This window comes from Gigantopelta aegis, chromosome 4, assembly GCF_016097555.1.
Source record: "Gigantopelta aegis isolate Gae_Host chromosome 4, Gae_host_genome, whole genome shotgun sequence".
In the NCBI taxonomy this organism is placed as follows: domain Eukaryota; kingdom Metazoa; phylum Mollusca; class Gastropoda; order Neomphalida; family Peltospiridae; genus Gigantopelta; species Gigantopelta aegis.
Window position 1 is genome coordinate 1,096,963 of NC_054702.1, and position 20,000 is coordinate 1,116,962.

General features: G+C 42.8%; 1 protein-coding gene across 1 annotated transcript in view; it reads right to left on the reverse strand.

The window, feature by feature from the left end:
* Positions 1-20,000, reverse strand: part of LOC121372444 (synaptotagmin-12-like) — a 54,983-nt gene that overhangs the window by 15,114 nt on the left and 19,869 nt on the right. The window contains exons 2-4 of the mRNA XM_041498749.1: positions 17,781-17,956; positions 5,308-5,476; positions 1,892-2,027 (exon numbers count right to left, since the gene is read on the reverse strand). Coding sequence (XP_041354683.1) covers positions 1,892-2,027; positions 5,308-5,476; positions 17,781-17,948 — 473 coding nt within the window. The 5' untranslated portion in view covers positions 17,949-17,956. The remainder of the gene's footprint in view (positions 1-1,891; positions 2,028-5,307; positions 5,477-17,780; positions 17,957-20,000) is intronic.

A 20,000-nucleotide genomic window follows, 5' to 3' on the forward strand; every position in this document is an offset into this window, starting at 1 on the left:
CAAGGCGATGGTACGTAACATGCTGTGATATGGTACAAGGCGATCGTACGTAACATGTTGTAATATGGTACAAGGCGGTGGTACGTAACATGCTGTGATATGGTACAAGACGATGGTACGTAACATGCTGTGATATGGTACAAGGCGATCGTACGTAACATGTTGTAATATGGTACAAGGCGATGGTACGTAACATGCTGTGATATGGTACAAGACTATGGTATACAACATGCTGTGATATGGTACACGGTGATGGTACGTAACATGCTGTGATACGGTACAAGGCGATGGTACGTAACATGCTGTGATATGGTACAAGGCGATGGTACGTAACATGCTGTGATATGGTACAAGGCGATCGTACGTAACATGTTGTAATATGGTACAAGGCGGTGGTACGTAACATGTTGTGATGTGGTACAAGACTATGGTAAGCAACATGCTGTGATATGGTACACGGTGATGGTATGTAACATGCTGTGATATGGTACACGGCGATGGTACGTAACATGCTGTGATATGGTACAAGGCGATCGTACGTAACCTGCTGTGATGTGGTACAAGACTATGGTATGCAACATGCTGTGATATGGTACACGGTGATGGTACGTAACATGCTGTGATATGGTACAAGGCGATCGTACGTAACATGCTGTGATATGGTACAAGACTATGGTATGCAACATGCTGTGATATGGTACACGGTGATGGTATGTAACATGCTGTGATATGGTACAAGGCGATGGTACGTAACATGTTGTGATATGGTACAAGGCGATCGTACGTAACATGTTGTAATATGGTACAAGGCGGTGGTACGTAACATGCTGTAATGTGGTACAAGACGATCGTACGTAACATGTTGTAATATGGTACAAGACTATGGTATGCAACATGCTGTGATATGGTACACGGTGATGGTATGTAACATGCTGTGATATGGTACACGGTGATGGTATGTAACATGCTGTGATATGGTACACGGTGATGGTATGTAACATGCTGTGATATGGTACAAGGCGATGGTACGTAACATGCTGTGATATGGTACAAGGCGATCGTACGTAACATGTTGCAATATGGTACAAGGCGGTGGTACGTAACATGCTGTAATGTGGTACAAGACGATCGTACGTAACATGTTGTAATATGGTACAAGACTATGGTATGCAACATGCTGTGATATGGTACACGGTGATGGTATGTAACATGCTGTGATATGGTACAAGGCGATGGTACGTAACATGCTGTGATATGATACAGGACGATGGTACGTAACATGCTGTTATATGGTACAAGACGATGGTACGTAGCATGCTGTGATATGGTACAAGGTGATGGTATGTAACATGTTGTGATATGGTACAAGACGATGGTACCAGTCAAATTGTTAGCGAGCGCTCAGCCTCATGAACACGCCACTGATGTGCAATCTGGAGTTATCTACCCTTACCGATCATGCATTTGTCTGCCCTTACCTGTCGTACTCGCAATTTGTTTTAACAACACCGCAAAAGCACATTGATGTATTAATCATCGGCTATTGAATGTTTGACATAATATAGTCTTAGAGAGGAAACCCGCTATAATTTTCCCCTAATAGTAAGAGATCTTTTATATGCACAGACAGGATAGCATATGCCACGGCCTTTGATATACCAGTCGTGGTGAACTGTCTGGAACGAGAAATAGCCATAGGTACACCGATGGTAAAAATCCCAAATCGACTGCGCATCAAGTGAGCACTGTACCAGTTAACTGGGCTACATTCCAGGCCGGGTTGGTTTTACGTCTATTCATGTAGGAGACGGTCGTACTAGGCAAATTGTTCTCAACCAATCAGACTCCTCAACACACCACTCATGTGGGATCTGCAGTTGTCTGCTCTTACCTATCGTACTCGAGGGCGAACTCGAGTTGTCCGATCTTGGGCATGTCTGGCTGCATCTCGAGCACGGAGGAGTCGGAGGCGACGCTGTCACATGACTCGGCTCGCCGGATTCCATGGGAGTACTCCAACTCCGAAGCTGAAACACGGCAACACTCGCTCAGTACGAGATCATGTTACGAAAACAATAACTGGCACATAATAATTAAGATGATAGTTTCTAAACATGTAGCTTAGTAGTAAAAGTTTGTTTTGTTTAACGATACCACTAGAGCACATTCATTTATTTATCATCGGCTATTGGATGCCAAATATTGGGTAATTCTGACATATAGTCTTAGAGAGGAAACCTGGTACAGTTTTACATTAGTAGCAAGGGATCTTTTTTCTTTTCTTTTTTTCTTTTTTTTTGTTTGAATCATCCCACAGACAGGATAATATATACCACGGCTTTTGATATACCAATCGTGGTGCACTGGCTGGGACGATCCTAGACCGACCGCGCATCAGGCGAGCGCTTTACCACTAGGCTACGTCCCTCCCCTCCGCATGCCGCGCGATGGCTCGCAGGATCGATCGCCGTTTACTCTGCCCTGTATATTTGAAACTGCATATAAAACATTTCTTGCAGCTGTTGTGGCATCAACAGGTTCCCTGTCTTTCTATCGACCACCTGTCAGAGTAACCATATGTTATACACCGATTAGCCATAGTTTAAAATGTGCTGAGCGGTTATTAATAAAATATTCCTTCCCTTTCCTTCTGAAAATGTACATCCAACAAAATAATGTGCTGGGCCTTACCCATCTATTTTGCCAAAAGCACATTGGACTCTGTATTGTTGACAGATACGGTCTTGGTCACGGATATCGGTTTGGTCATTCAGATTTATAATAACCAGGATTATCGAGATAATCGAGGCAGTGATATAACTAGCTAGAAACTACATATCTGTCTGTTTACCCCAACCGCACCACCCTCTGTGTACGACCCTGTGTCAGCTTGGATCTCGTAAACATTAATGACATCATTAAAATTAAGCGCAAAACTAAACACTGTCAAATGTCAGTCATTGACATACGTCCAAGTAAGACTCCAATGTAACAAGAACATATCCCACGTCGATATACAGTGTTGTTCTTCCATTTCGTCTTTTTGTAGCAGGGTTTTTTCTCTCCTTTTACTTTTTTCCCCCCTTTAAAATAATGTTTGAGAAGATTCGTTGTTCACATTAATAAAACTCACCAGAAGCCCTTACTTGAAAATGTTACTTATGCAATCAGTGTACTTCCGTGTAATATCTGTTAATGGCTAATGTGGGCGTTGTGAAATGAATTATGCAACATCCTAGTGGTCTCCCCTGCCTACAGAATGTTTTCTGCTATTCAGACTGCATTTAACTGCTTATATTAGTTAATTGTGTTATGTATTATGTATGTTCATCAGATTTTAACTAGCTGGGTTCTATTGTAAAAACTACCAACTGCGTTCAATTTAAATTATAGATTTTGTTCTTTTCCTATTTGTCTCCCCATCCCTCTAATTGCTCCCTTATTCATTCGTATCGCCACCTATGTTTTCTCACTATGTCTCACTATGTCTCTGTATCTGTTTCTTTCTGTCTGTCTGACTGTCTGTCTGTCTCCACGTCTGTGTATGTGTGTGTGTGTGTCTCTCTCTCTCTCTCTCTCTCTCTCTCTCTCTCTCTCTCTCTCTCTCTCTCTCTCTCTCTCTCTCTCTCTCTCTCTCTCTCTCTCTCTCCACACCGAGGTGAATAAGAGTTTATTAAAATGTATAGTACGGACACGGGTTTCAGACTGGACCATGTTAAAACCATTGAATATATATGATGTAGTTCTCAGTATTGCCTTCTATCCAGCCTTAAAGGGACATATCCTAGTTTTTACTGAAATCATACTTTACTTAGATTTTATTCTTTAGTTTATCCATTTCCGTACATTCGAAGAGTTTTTGGTCATCCTGGTGTTTTTAATATCACAAAATGCATTTCTCATATTTTTAAAAACGCACGTGCGTCTGAGAAGTAACAGGTATGGAGTTGGAGTTTAGAGGGTATTTCACCATTTCACTCAGTTGTAACTTTATCCAAATATGTTACAGGTTTATAGATTAACTAAACTTAATGCTAATTTTCACGGGTTGAAACTAGGGTCTGTCCCTTTAAAAGTGAGGACATGGCCTCAAACGTGGAATCTACACTGTACTACAATAAACACTGTAATACAATAAACACTGCATGGCCTCAAACGTGGAATCTACACTGTACTACAATAAACACTGTAATACAATAAACACTGCATGGCCTCAAACGTGGATTCTACATTGTAATACAATAAACAATGCATGCATTTTGTGTCAGTACTCTACTTCGTTTGACCTTTACAAGCTACTGTAAAGGACTTACCTCATATCCACGTTATTTGGGAACATCCTACGCACTGAAGTGTTTTCTTTGGAGATATATGGACCCCGCTCCCCAGTTTAGAATTGCTATGTCCGCAACGCCCCCCCCCCCCCACTCCATTCAAGAACCTTGACATAGATTCCACGATGCCCCTTCTTTCAGAGCAGCGTATTAAACGACCAGTTATGTATGTCACCTGTCCACTAAACGGCATAGCATAGAAACCCATGTATCCATACATGGATCATTCCCAAATGCTCAGCGTCAGCGCAACTATCAATGCCAGGCAGGGGAGGGGGCAGCGGGGGCAGTAGGTGACGTTTGTGTCTAGATGGAGACTGTCTGACTGTCACTTACCTATGGAACTGTCTGACTGTCACTTACCTATGGAACTGTCTGACTGTCACTTACCTATAGAACTGTCTGACTGTCACTTACCTATGGAACTGTCTGACTGTCACTTACCTATGGAACTGTCTGACTGTCACTTACCCATGAAACTGTGATTGTCACTTACCCATGAAACTGTCTGACCGTGGGTGGAACTGTGTGATTGTCACTTACCCATAGAACTGTGTGACTGTCACTTACCTATGGAACTGTCTGTCACTTACCCAGGAACTGTGTGACTGTCACTTACCTATAGAACTGTGTGATTGTCACTTACCTATGGAACTGTCTGTCACTTACCCAGGAACTGTGTGACTGTCACTTACCTATGGAACTGTCTGTCACTTACCCAGGAACTGTGTGACTGTCACTTACCTATGGAACTGTCTGTCACTTGCCCATGGAACTGTGTGATTGTCACTTACCCAGGAACTGTGCGACTGTCACTTACCTATAGAACTGTGTGACTGTCACTTACCTATGGAACTGTCTGTCACTTGCCCATGGAACTGTGTGATTGTCACTTACCTATAGAACTGTGTGATTGTCACTTACCTATGGGACTGTCTGTCACTTACCCAGGAACTGTGTGACTGTCACTTACCTATGGAACTGTTCCCCACTGAGGTTGGACTACTTTTGGCACTCTCATCCTGGGGCTGCGGTTTGTCCGGCTGGAGGTTCAGGTAGCGCGGGTCCGTCTCTAGCGTGTCGTACTGAACGAACTTGCCGCTGTTGTCCAGCACGAACTCGGAACTCTCGGACTTCGTCACCTGCCAACGCAAAAAACAAGTACTGTACCAGTGGCCCATGATTCACGCGTGAAGACGGTCATCGACGATGTGGCTGTGGTCGTCATCGAGAGGCAGCAACAACAAGATAGAGGATTGACGAGACAGATTCACGTGGTTCGGATCTCGCGTCGTGGAGAACCTGCCAAGTTCACGACAACTCACAGGTGTTGTGTGGTGTGATTCCCAGGACATCATGCTCGCACAGCTATGCTCATTAATTTTGCAGAAGACCTGATTGGTCACGGAATTAGAATATACTTGATCCAGAATTCCTTAACATCTAGCTATAATGAAAACATCAGAAATACTTGATGCAGAACCCTTTAAAATCTTGCTGGAATGAAGGAAAAACAGCATAAATATTTGATCCAGAACTCCGTAACTTTTAGCTACAATTAAAAATCCTCAGAAGTACTTGATGCAGAACTCTTTAAAACATGGCTAGAATGAAGAAAATACAGCATAAGTACTTGATCCAAATCATCTAGCTAGAATTAAACCTCAGACGTACTTGATGCAGAACTCTTTAAAACATGGCTATAATGAAGAAAACACCACCAGAACATCTACTTAGAATGAAACCTGAGCAGTATTTGATCCGTAACATCTAGCTGGAATGAAACCTTAGCGGTATTTGATCCATAACATCTAGCTAGAATGCAAGCTTAGCATTATTTGATCCATAACATCTAACTGGAATGAAAGCTTAGCGGTACTTGATGCAGAATTTATCAACACCTAGCTAGCTGAATGAGATGCTCGGAATTTCGTATGTCACTTTATTGAAACCCCAGAAGGGTAAACCTTCCTTCTCAAGATGGAAGACAGAACAGTTCTCCCGTCAGATCGATAGCAGAGCTGTGATAATTCATACGATAACATAAATTCCTCCAAGGTATAGCCGCATTCATTGAGAAGAACCACTCGCGTGATGAAGTATCGCTCCACATGCACACAAATTACTTTTTCTCGACTAGCGAACAGTTAAAAATAGTATCATCCGATACAGCGCAATGGCGCATTAGATGTCGGTACAGCGCATTTATCGTAACCACAAAATTAGATGATGGTTCGATGCGATTTAGGCCTGCAGAACAATAGACCGCATGAGGCATTTGCTTCCTCATTTGATGTTCAGTTAAAAATAGAATATTTCGATGAAGCAAACCAACAGTCTAGGTATCGGTGTTCGTCAGCTAACATAACGACAAACAAAACAAATGATCAGATGTTGTACAGTGCGAATTGATCTTGCAAAATGGTTTAATTATGTAATCCTCCATTTTTTAAAGATTGGGTATGTTATAATTTCTTTCTCTTGTATTTTCACACTAGCGTCTTTCACACACGTGCAGCAATAACGGGTAAACCGTATGAGCAGTATCGGACCAATTGGCAGACTGACCCGCTAACGATCGGGGAAATTACGGCGGATCTGTCGCAAATCGATTGACGCGGGTTTGTGTGATCGATCTGCCATGAGTATACCCAAACAACTGCTGGAATGAAGCGACGGTACACAATCGTGTTTACAACCAGTTGTAATCATCTTCCGCGTTATCACACCTCTTATGGTATTGTTGTTGTTGTTTGTTTGTTTGTTTGCTTTTTTGTTTGTTTGTTTTGTGTTGTTTTTGTTGTTTTATTCAAGAAAAAAAAGCTTTCAGGGTGGGTTTTTTTTCTAAAGAGTGGGTAGAACTTTGAAAAAGGGACACCTACAAGAGTTTAACACAGCATAATAACAACAATCATTTTGTAACTGACAATCTGCCTCCACAACACCCGAGCAGGACGTAGCCCAGTGGTAAAACGTTCCCTTGATGCGCGGTCGGTCTAGGATCGATCCCCGTCGGTAGACCAATTAGGCTATTTCTCGTTCCAGCCAGTGCTCCACAATTGGTGTAACAAAGGCTGTGGTATGTACTATCCTGTCTTTGGGATGGTGCATATAAAAAATACCTTGCTGTTAATCGAAAATAGTAGCCCATGAAGTGGCGACAGCGGGTTTCCTCTCTCAATATCGGTGTGGTCTTTAACCATAAGACTGACGCCATAAAACCGTAAATAAAATGTGTTGAGTGCGTCGTTAAATAAAAAAACTTCCTTCCACAACACCTAGCTGACAAAACGTCCCCCTCCACCCCCACCTTTCCCCAACTATTCATCTGTTAAACACGGGGGAGGGACTAAGTGTTGAAACCTCTCTCTACTGACGCAAACTTTATCTTGTTTTGCAATGTCTCGACGTTGTTTTCGCTTCCTATTTGTTACACGAGTTTATTTTGCGCAAGAATATATATCACAGTGGTATGTTCTTTCGCAAAATAAACGAATGCAATAAATAGAAAGCGAAAACAACGTATGTGAAGTTATGCATTTATTACATACCTTCTTTTATGTTTTACAAAAAAACGGTTTTTAATTTAACGTCTTAACAACACTTTGTTAAATCTATGATCAAAACTCCTTTCTTGGATTTACTTAGCATTAAAAATCATACTCTGTGACAGCCTTGTGTAATGTTTCAAATATGATGTGACGTAATTTGTAATTATTATGACGTCAGTAAATAAAAGGCGCTAACTGCATTAAAAATAAAAAGGGAATTCCCCATTTAAAAATTCCGGTCCAGATCGCACATAGGTGTGATACAATATAAATTTATCACAGAATTTCAAAATGTCTTTATCACTATAGTAAAGAATGAACAGGTATATATATATATACAGTACGAAGATGTGATGGGGGATTAAATGTCACTAACACTGTTGACGTCCTGACAGTGGGGACGATGGTTTTGTGTGCGATCGTTCTTTGTTGGTAGTGATGGTGTGATGCCTTATTTCTTACCATCAAATCGTTCTTTGTTGGTAGTGTTGGTGTGATGCCTTATTTCTTACCATCAGATCGTTCTTTGTTGGTAGTGATGGTGTGATGCCTTATTTCTTACCATCAGATCGTTCTTTGTTGGTAGTGATGGTGTGATGCCTTATTTCTTACCATCAGATCGTTCTTTGTTGGTAGTGTTGGTGTGATGCCTTATTTCTTACCATCAGATCGTTCTTTGTTGGTAGTGATGGTGTGATGCCTTATTTCTTACCATCAGATCGTTCTTTGTTTGTAGTGTTGGTGTGATGCCTTATTTCTTACCATCAGATCGTTCTTTGTTGGTAGTGATGGTGTGATGCCTTATTTCTTACCATCAGATTGTTCTTTGTTGGTAGTGTTGGTGTGATGCCTTATTTCTTACCATCAGATCGTTCTTTGTTGGTAGTGATGGTGTGATGCCTTATTTCGTACCATCAGTAAATATTAAATTGTATTGTTTTTATTCCCTCTGTAAACCATTGTCTTTATTCTGTAGTTTAAAGTTAAAGTTAAAGAGTTGTTTTTGTTTAACGTCACCACTACAGCACATTAATTTATTAATCATCGGCTATTGGATGTCAAACATTTGCTAATTTGATTTATAGTCTTCGACACGAAAGACGTTACATATTTGCATTAGTAGAAAGGGATCTTTTATATGCACTATCCCACATACAGGATAACACATACCACTGCATTTGATATACCAGTCGTGGCGTACTGGCTGGAACGAGAAATATCCCAACGGGTCCATTGACGGGCATCGATCTTAGATCCATCGATCATAAACATTTTCTGCGTTCTGCCTTGATCTGTGTCGCACTGCGGTCTGCCTTGATCTGTGTCGCTCTGCGGTCTGCCTTGATCTGTGTCGCACTGCGGTCTGCCTTGATCTGTGTCGCTCTGCGGTCTGCCTTGATCTGTGTCGCACTGCGGTCTGCCTTGATCTGTGTCGCACTTCGTTCTGCCTTGATCTGTGTCGCACTGCGGTCTGCCTTGATCTGTGTCGCTCTGCGGTCTGCCTTGATCTGTGTCGCACTGCGGTCTGCCTTGATCTGTGTCGCTCTGCGGTCTGCCTTGATCTGTGTCGCACTGCGGTCTGCCTTGATCTGTGTCGCACTTCGTTCTGCCTTGATCTGTGTCGCACTGCGGTCTGCCTTGATCTGTGTCGCTCTGCGGTCCGCCTTGATCTGTGTCGCACTGCGTTCCGCCTTGATCTGTGTCGCTCTGCGGTCCGCCTTGATCTGTGTCGCACTGCGGTCCGCCTTGATCTGTGTCGCACTGCGGTCCGCCTTGATCTGTGTCGCTCTGCGGTCCGCCTTGATCTGTGTCGCTCTGCGTTCCGCCTTGATCTGTGTCGCTCTGCGTTCTGCCTTGATCTGTGTCGCACTGCGGTCTGCCTTGATCTGTGTCGCTCTGCGGTCTGCCTTGATCTGTCGCTCTGCGTCTCTGATCTGTGTCGCACTCTGCCTTGATCTGTGTCGCTCTGCGGTCTGCCTTGATCTGTGTCGCTCTGCGTTCTGCCTTGATCTGTGTCGCTCTGCGTTCTGCCTTGATCTGTGTCGCACTGCGGTCTGCCTTGATCTGTGTCGCTCTGCGGTCTGCCTTGATCTGTGTCGCTCTGCAGTCTGCCTTGATCTGTGTCGCACTGCGGTCTGCCTTGATCTGTGTCGCTCTGCGGTCCGCCTTGATCTGTGTCGCACTGCGTTGGTTGGCGACCTGCTACTGGTTTAAGGGAAACCCGACTTTGTTATCCTCTGGACGTTCCATGCAATGTACACCACAGACACACGTGTTTTGTTGATGATGTTGTTCTTTATAGAAGGTTTTATTATTGCTGCTTGTGAATTAAATGCTGCTTATTGATTCTCGTTCACTCTATATTTGGCTTTTGAATTCAACTTCGCAATTAAATGAAGTATCGGGTCAGTTATGCCATCTGAGGCAGTCTATTCCCCCGGCGCACCCGCTACAACTAGCCATCGCGCTCTTCAGACACCTTTGCCTGGACGTAATAACAACTTTAGATTGCTTGTGCCGGGATAGCTGCGAAAATAGGTCGTTCCTCGAATAGGGAATTCATATTCGATAGCCGGTCCTACGAAACGGGCTTCCCTCAAAGTTATCAGTGACCTGTATTTGCATATATCGAATAATATCCAGTTAACAATGGCACATGATGGATCTACAAAGAGGAAAATGTGGAATTTCACTTTCAGTCAACATATGTTCCGAGTTATCAGCAGATAAGTTCACGTCAATCGGAAACAAGAAAACAAAACAAACACAGAAAGAAAGAAAGAAAGAAAGAAAGAAAGAAATAGCTGGATAAAAATATATTAGAATTAATGGAGGCTCCCTCGACATACTTTTCCTGACCCCAAATTTAAAAACAGAAAATGTGATGTAAGAATGGATGGATGGATGAATGAATGAATGAATGAATGAATGAATGAATAGATGAATAAACAAATGCATGAACGAACAAAACATAAATATGTCAAATGAAGAATGACTGACTGATATCACCGTTAAGAGTCTACAACATAATGTTAAGAGCTGTTAAAAATAGAGAAATCACAGATAAAATAAAATTCAAACACCCTGTTCTGGACACACGAGTTGAGGGCTAGAGGGACTTTGGTAAAGTGGTCTTACGTTTACACCGCACCGACCCACTCTCTACACCTCCACCTTCTACCCCGCACCAACCCACCCTCTACTTTGCACCAAAACACCCTCTACCCCCTCAACTCCTACCCTGCACCATCCCACCCTCTACCCTGCACCAACCACCCTATGGCAGTTATGCTCGCGCCCTATGGCAATTTGTATATCAATGGCGGCAATAGCCGTCGGTGTCATCGTTAAGGTCGAGCCCTGAATTGGAATTGTTTGGCAAGCTTCCCTCACAGAAACGTTCAAGCCAGCCCTACGTCTGACTTCTCCAAGGAGTTCCTTCCAACAGAGGACCCAGCACCAGAGACGTTCAAGCCAGCCCTACGTCTGACATCTCCAAGGAGTTCCTTCCAACAGAGGACCCAGCACCAGAGACGTCCAAGCCAGCCCTACGTCTGACTTCTCCAAGGAGTTCCTTCCAACAGAGGACCCAGCACCAGAGACGTTCAAGCCAGCCCTACGTCTGACTTCTCCAAGGAGTTCCTTCCAACAGAGGACCCAGCACCAGAGACGTTCAAGCCAGCCCTACGTCTGACTTCTCCAAGGTTCCTTCCAACAGAGGACCCAGCACCAGAGACGTTCAAGCCAGCCCTACGTCTGACTTCTCCAAGGAGTTCCTTCCAACAGAGGACCCAGCACCAGAGACGTTCAAGCCAGCCCTACGTCTGACTTCTCCAAGGAGTTCCTTCCAACAGAGGACCCAGCACTAGAGACGTTCAAGCCAGCCCTACGTCTGACTTCTACAAGGTTCCTTCCAACAGAGGACCCAACACCAGAGACGTTCAAGCCAGCCCTACGTCTGACTTCTCCAAGGAGTTCCTTCCAACAGAGGACCCAGCACCAGAGACGTTCAAGCCAGCCCTACGTCTGACTTCTCCAAGGAGTTCCTTCCAACAGTGGACCCAGCACCAGAGACGTTCAAGCCAGCCCTACGTCTGACTTCTCCAAGGAGTTCCTTCCAACAGAGGACCCAGCACCAGAGACGTTCAAGCCAGCCCTACGTCTGACTTCTCCAAGGAGTTCCTTCCAACAGTGGACCCAGCACCAGAGACGTTCAAGCCAGCCTTACGTCTGACTTCTCCAAGGAGTTCCTTCCAACAGAGGACCCAGCACCAGAGACGTTCAAGCCAGCCTTACGTCTGACTTCTCCAAGGAGTTCCTTCCAACAGAGGACCCAGCACCAGAGACGTTCAAGCCAGCCTTACGTCTGACTTCTCCAAGGAGTTCCTTCCAACAGTGGACCCAGCACCAGAGACGTTCAAGCCAGCTTTACGTCTGACTTCTCCAAGGAGTTCTTTCCAACAGTGGACTGTGCACCAGAGACGTTCAAGCCAGCCCTACGTCTGACTTATCCAAGGAGTTCCTTCCAACAGAGGACCCAGCACCAGAGACGTTCAAGCCAGCCCTACGTCTGACTTCTCCAAGGAGTTCCTTCCATCAGAGGACCCAGCACCAGAGACGTCCAAGCCAGCCCTACGTCTGACTTCTCCAAGGAGTACCTTCCAACAGAGGACCCAGCACCAGAGACGTTCAAGCCAGCCCTACGTCTGACTTCTCCAAGGAGTTCCTTCCAACAGTGGACCCAGCACCAGAGACGTTCAAGCCAGCCTTACGTCTGACTTCTCCAAGGAGTTCCTTCCAACAGAGGACCCAGCACCAGAAACGTTCAAGCCAGCCTTACGTCTGACTTCTCCAAGGAGTTCCTTCCAACAGAGGACCCAGCACCAGAGACGTTCAAGCCAGCCTTACGTCTGACTTCTCCAAGGAGTTCCTTCCAACAGTGGACACAGCACCAGAGACGTTCAAGCCAGCTTTACGTCTGACTTCTCCAAGGAGTTCCTTCCAACAGTGGACTGTGCACCAGAGACGTTCAAGCCAGCCCTACGTCTGACTTATCCAAGGAGTTCCTTCCAACAGAGGACCCAGCACCAGAGACGTTCAAGCCAGCCCTACGTCTGACTTCTCCAAGGAGTTCCTTCCATCAGAGGACCCAGCACCAGAGACGTCCAAGCCAGCCATACGTCTGACTTCTCCAAGGAGTTCCTTCCAACAGAGGACCCAGCACCAGAGACGTTCAAGCCAGCCCTACGTCTGACTTCTCCAAGGAGTTCCTTCCAACAGAGGACCCAGCACCAGAGACGTTCAAGCCAGCCCTACGTCTGACTTCTCCAAGGAGTTTCTTCCAACAGAGGACCCAGCACTAGAGACGTTCAAGCCAGCCCTACGTCTGACTTCTCCAAGGAGTTCCTTCCAACAGAGGACCCAGCACCAGAGACGTTCAAGCCAGCCCTACGTCTGACTTCTCCAAGGTTCCTTCCAACAGAGGACCCAGCACCAGAGACGTTCAAGCCAGCCCTACGTCTGACTTCTCCAAGGTTCCTTCCAACAGAGGACCCAGCACCAGAGACGTTCAAGCCAGCCCTACGTCTGACTTCTCCAAGGAGTTCCTTCCAACAGAGTAGTTGGACATGCAAGTTCAGAGCAAGCTGTTGTAGCGCACGGCTGTCTTGGACTCGGGTTCTGATGTATGCCAGCCCTTCCACCCAAGACAGGAGGAATGTTGGAGCTCGGTTTGTTTACTAATTTTCGTGCTTATATCCAAATAATGTTCTAGCACGCTTTCCTGAGAACACACCTCAGCTATGTGTCCAGGACGGTGGGATAAGAGACAAGTCCGTGCAGTGGTCTTACACCTAGCCGTTAAACTCGCTCCTGGTGAGAGTCGGTACCGGGATGCGAACTCCGCTACGCCACTACACCAACGAGGCCGGTAGACCAGCACTGATCCGGTCAGGTCAAAGGGTTTTACGTGCACATTTAGAGCAAGCTGTTGTAGCGCACGCCTGTTATGGGCGCAGGTGTCAACTACCACCAGCTCCTTCGTAGTCCAGCTATGTGGTACGTTGACTTAAGTAGCCCTGCGGTTTCCCCCTGAGGCCGGGTTTGAGATGACCTTGCCAGGGAGGTTCAATTCCGCCTCCCAAGAAACTCAGATTTTTCCTTAATTGCCTCACCTGCCGTGGCCGCCGAAAATGGCATTGATCATTGGGAGAAAACACATCGTACCGCAGCCGCATCGCGTGCGCTGCAGTCGCGTGTCGGGCCGCACTGCCACTGGCCGAAAAGAAATAACTGAAGAAAACCATCAAGTCAAGAGCATAATTCTTCCTAAACAAAAGCACTTGTGGGCGTTTGGTATTTACTTTATTTAATTTCCATCTGATCAAATGCGTTGTATTTGGATTCCATCATTTGGTTTGCTATCATTGCAGCGATTGAAGTATTGGCCTATTGATGTTTTGTTTTGTTTTGTTAATCCTTTCAAATTTTTTCTTGGTAAAAAAACGACGTCGAATGATGATTTGAATGCGAGAAAATTGTTTGAAGTCATGTTATTCTCAGAGAAATGTGTTTTCTTCCATTGATTTTACGCCTACGTTTCTTCACGTTCTTTAAGGCATTTTTAGACTGCAAGAATTATTACCACATTTAAAATGTTAAATATTTGCAAATGTTTCAAATCGTCCAATACAACATATAATAACAATTTAAAATTGTCAATATTTGCAAATGTTTCAAATCGTCCAATACAACCTATAATAACAATTTAAAATTTTCAATATTTGCAAATGTTTCAAATCGTCCAATACAACCTATAATAACAATTTAAAATGTTCAATATTTGCAAATGTTTCAAATCGTCCAATACAACCTATAATAACAATTTAAAATGTTCAATATTTGCAAATTTTTCAAATCGTCCAATACAACCTATAATAACAATTTAAAACACAGTGGTATACGCTATTATAGTGGGCAGAACCTCACTAAGGCTCGTGCACAGAAGTCAATGGTTGTTCAATGTACTCTAGTAGCGTTGTTAAACAAAATAAACTTTTAACTTTTAATTTTGAAAAAAAAAAATATATATATGAGTTTAACATGATAATCGAAACAATTAGCAAAACAAATAAATGAACAAACATGAATGAATGATTCAATGAACGAAGGAATGAATGGATGGACGAACGAATGAATGAATGAAAAAACGATGCTTTATCGTGCAGTACTTCTTCAAAGAGTACCGTCCAGTAATACTTTTTAAGTTGTGTCTAACGGTGGCTATTAAAGAAGTGACATGTTTCTGTATGAATGTTTTATAGCATGTTGTTTGGGAGTTACTGATTCGATGTCTTAAATTTATAACCAGTTTCTCTTGTGCAGAGATCTTCAGCTTATAGTGTATACAAGCAATATTTTCATAGATTAAACATTTCCTATAAACAGGACACTACAACCACGGCCTTCGATGTACCAGTGGTGAGGCACTGGTTAGGACGGCAAAATTCTCAAATCCATCAAAGATGCTCGATCGTGCGACCCATCGCACCTCAGGCGAGTGCTCTACCGCTGAGCTACATCCCGCCCCACACAGGCGTGGAAGACACCTGCATTATTGTATTGTGGATCAGCTTGAAAGTAGCCATACAAGTAATGCCAACTTACCATATGATAATGACAGTGGCTACCGAAGGGAAAGTGTTATTTATCCTGACCTGTAATTTGGTGCGTGGCACAGCACTAACTTGGTGCGTGTCACGTCTCATTCACATTCTGTATTCAACTTAGCGGCGTTGACCTGTGTACAGGTTTACTAGGAGTGAATAGATATGATGCTGGTTTCACGGTACTAAACGAGAAGCATGCTATTTGGCGTTTATCACTGGCGGGGGATAAGCATCATGGACATCATTACCGGTTTCAGAGTATCAGATCATAAACTAGTTGGACACACCATGAACCGCTAACGAGACTTTATCAATATACGAAGTAGAGAGATTAGGCAATCTAATTAAAATTAGCTCCACTATTACATGTGGATCTAAAGACAGCCAATTGGAGCTCATGTCCACCAATCAAAACCTTACTTGCAGAATCCTGCCAGTGATTTAAAAATAATTTGAAAACATTCCGAATTATCCTGAGGGTATACGACATGTTTCGTGTGAATTACGAATGCCTTAAAACATGTTTTATTTTATAAAATAAATAATTTGTAATGTAAAACTGAAGACTGATTTAGTTTTTTTTAATTTTATAAATAAATAAATAATTTTTAATGTAAAATTGAAGACTGATAACCCACCCCGTACGTATTGGTATGGTTCGCTGTATTGCGGCCACTAAAATAGACTCGCCCGATATTTTTAGAATTTGTATGCTCCCAAATAACGTTATAAAAGGCGAAGTGTGATTGGACAATATTTAAATTATTATTTACAGACAAAATGTTACCTGGACATTGGGGACTACGCAGTGTTGTTAGTTTTAAATCACTGGCAGGATTCTGCAAGTAAGGTTTTGATTGGTGGACATGAGCTCCAACTGGCTGTCTTTAGATCCACATGTAATAGTGGAGCTAATTTTAATTAGATTGAGAGATTAGGGTGATGGTTTAAACAAGGTTTCAAAATATTAAGGAAGATTAACACCATCCATACACTTTAAAGCTGATACTTCAAATATTAATATTGTGTGCACATTTTGGTAGGTTTTGATGGCTTTTCCAATTTTTCATTTTGGCCATATTTCCTCGATTGTGGATGACAAACAAAGCTCACATAGACATCTTTCAAACCAAATATCCTCTTCACTAATTTTCTTATCACTCGCAAATGAAGTTTGCACATGCCAGAATATCATGATCTATACAACTCCTACAGACACTAAATTAATATATCCGCTTCACCTTATTGCCTTTAAATTAATTTCCGCTTGGCAAAATTATCGTATGTCCATAGGATGTACAAACAAATCACACTCGGATAACAGGTTTGAGTCTCACATAAAGTTATGATATACATAACATATAATGACAATATATATATTATTGCCCAGAACTTACATTTGCGCATGGCAGAAAGTGACATCTTAAGTAAAACACACAAACATACAGGTGTTTTATATATACTAAAACACAAATATTTAACAATTTGGTAAATGTATCTAAATAAAAAAATTATAAAAAATTAATAACTGTCAAATTGAAATTAGTCACTGGATTTATTTAATGCATCATATGTCAGTATAGGTAAAAGAAAACTTTGCTGAACAAAATAACGGCCATGTCAGTGAATGTGGTTTGAGGTTTAAATGCAATGCAGTAGTACCAAACTGCTAAACGTGCCTTAGTATATGACCATCAAATAACGTTTGGAAAGTGATGACCTGCATACGGCCATAAACACATCAAAGTTGGGTCTGGGTCTGGGTCTGGTGAATGTGGCTGTCACCAGGTCTGGTGTATTTTGACGTCTGGGTCTGTAACGGTTACGTGTTTTTAATATATAATTTCTGCGTTAATATCTGATTAATATTTCCTTTAATAAATTATGAGAATCCTTCTTTGATATATATATATATATATATATATATATATATATATATATATATATATATATATATATATATATATATATCTTTCCTGTTGTTTATTAAGACTACAAATTAAAATACAGCTTGCACAGGCTGCAGCTGCCAGTGTTGCGGTGTGACAATATAGCGCATGTTCTAGGTCGTCTGTTGTCAGATTTGTAGTTCGCGCCAGCACAGACGAGGTGTGTTTTGTCACACTTGATACAGTCCGTTTCATTTTCGCCTTGTACACTACTCGCCAGACCCAGACCCAGTATCGGTGTGTTGTGGGCCTAAGGCTGACATACAGTGTGGTACATACCAGGTAGTCGTTCCTCTGTTCATTCTTCGTGAGTACCGCCTTCTCCTCGTCACTGGCGAAACACGCGGCCAAGTGGTAGACCCCGAACAGCCGGAACAGGACCGCCGCCGCCACCGCCACCACAGCACAGATGAGGATCACCAACAGCGCGATCCCCCAGTCGCTCATCGCTGTGCCTGGGGGGAGAAAAACAAACACTAACAATAGTAAAGGTGACTGGTCCGTACTAACAATATTAAAGAAACACTACGCATGTTTACATGGATTATATGGTTGAATATTTGAAAAATAACATGGTGAAAAAGTTTCAGGCCAGTTCATTTTGCCCAAAAAATCGCTATCGTGTTTGCCCGCATTTAAGGATTTGCTCCAGCAATTGGGGGGGGGGGGGGGGGGGGGGGGGGGGGGGGGGGGGGGGGCAGTTGCCCCTTTGTCTCGTACGCTTATGTTTATAAGCATCATCGCAGCATCATTGTATGTCGTTTTGTATTGTTCTTCAAGATGTTAGTGAATTACCGTAGGCCACAGAGCTGAATTTAAAATGATAGACCCTAGTTTTTAAACACTTCGACGTATTTTTCACCATTAAAGTGCATACATTTTGTTATTTAGAATATTAATTTTCGTACACATGAAGTAGTTCTGGTCATCCAGGCTTTTATATTACCCACAATGCAAAACGCACGTTCGTATGAGAAGTAATGGTTATCTAGACACGTTCTAATTACTTTTAGACCGCATTTCCCTGTTTAAACATCACAGACTTTAGCTTTTCTCTGTTATAACCTTATCAAAATGTTTTGCAGATTTGTAGATTAACTAAACTTATTGTTCATTTTCATGGGCTGAAACTAGGGTCTGCGCCTTTAACCATAGAGGGCGCCAGTAAATCGTTTTCTACAGCTTTCACAAACAAAGGATTATTTTGAGGGCGAAGCACATTTAACAAACTGACCAAACAGTTGAGGTGTTTTCTCGGGACTAAAAGCGCGTTGTTCAAATAAAGACATGTTAAAATGTTCTAGAGACAGTTTCACAAGACGTTAGTGACTAATTAATGTGTGTGGCATGTCAGTGACTAATTAATGTATGTGGCGTGTCAGTTTGTTTAAAAGTTATTCATTGTCATTTCCTCGGTTTCTCAATAAACGGTCTTGACGTCTGTGACATATTGCCGACATATCACTATCATATCAATGACATATTGCCGACATATTACAGATATAATAATCCATTAGGCTTCATCAGTAGACTGATTTTAATTAGACTCCCTGTCGTTACGTCGGGCCTTATCGACTGGTTCGTCCACAACAAACTACTCCATAACCAGAATAATGACATTATCCAGACCACACCGACCCTCCCCCACCCGTGACATTCTGACATAGTTATTAAAGCATCGGTCCGAAACCTGATAGGTACTGGGTTCTGTTCCCATCGTGGTACCGCCTCTCACTCACAACCACCACAGAGATATATATTCTATTGCGCTCTGCCCTTTTCAAGTATTGAAGTATTAGTCTTGAGAGTGGCAGTCCTCTTACAGGCGGTATCGTCCTGTAAAAGATTTTAAGGGAGAGCAGTTCTCCCATAAACGAGGCACGTTATACTGATTCACGGCAGTAATGAAGACTTTGCTTAAACTCCATTTCGACTCTGCCTTTTGCAGAGGTAGGGTTTTCATTACGGAACACTGTTTTGTCGTTCCAATTCTAACGGCTCGACGAGACGGTGTATTTAGTTATTTCAAGTTTCATAAATAAAACCACTGTTGTTTTGTGTTTTGTTAGGGTTTTAGTCAGGGATGTTGGGAATGGTGGAAATTTCATGATGTAATTCACATTGTTAAACATGGTTTTCATAACATCTTTAGAAGGTCGTCGACTGACGCAAGCTGACGCAGACAATAAACATCTGTTTATGCGAACACAGATTCAAACTCTGTCACTGTGTCAATATAAAACATTTCTTTGATCTGTTCCATCTGCGTCTGTTGGTGATCTGCTACACGTTTTATGGAAACCGAACTCAATCCACGCAGAACTACTAAAAACCGGTTTCATGACAATACAACCAGCTTTTGCGAATCTGGATTTGTAGTACCATTTATTTATTTTATGTGGGGGTTTTCCCATCCATTTTTTAATTCAATAAAGTTTCATCATTTCAAAGACATTGACGACAAAAGACTCCATTTTGTTTTAATCCAGACAGAACAAA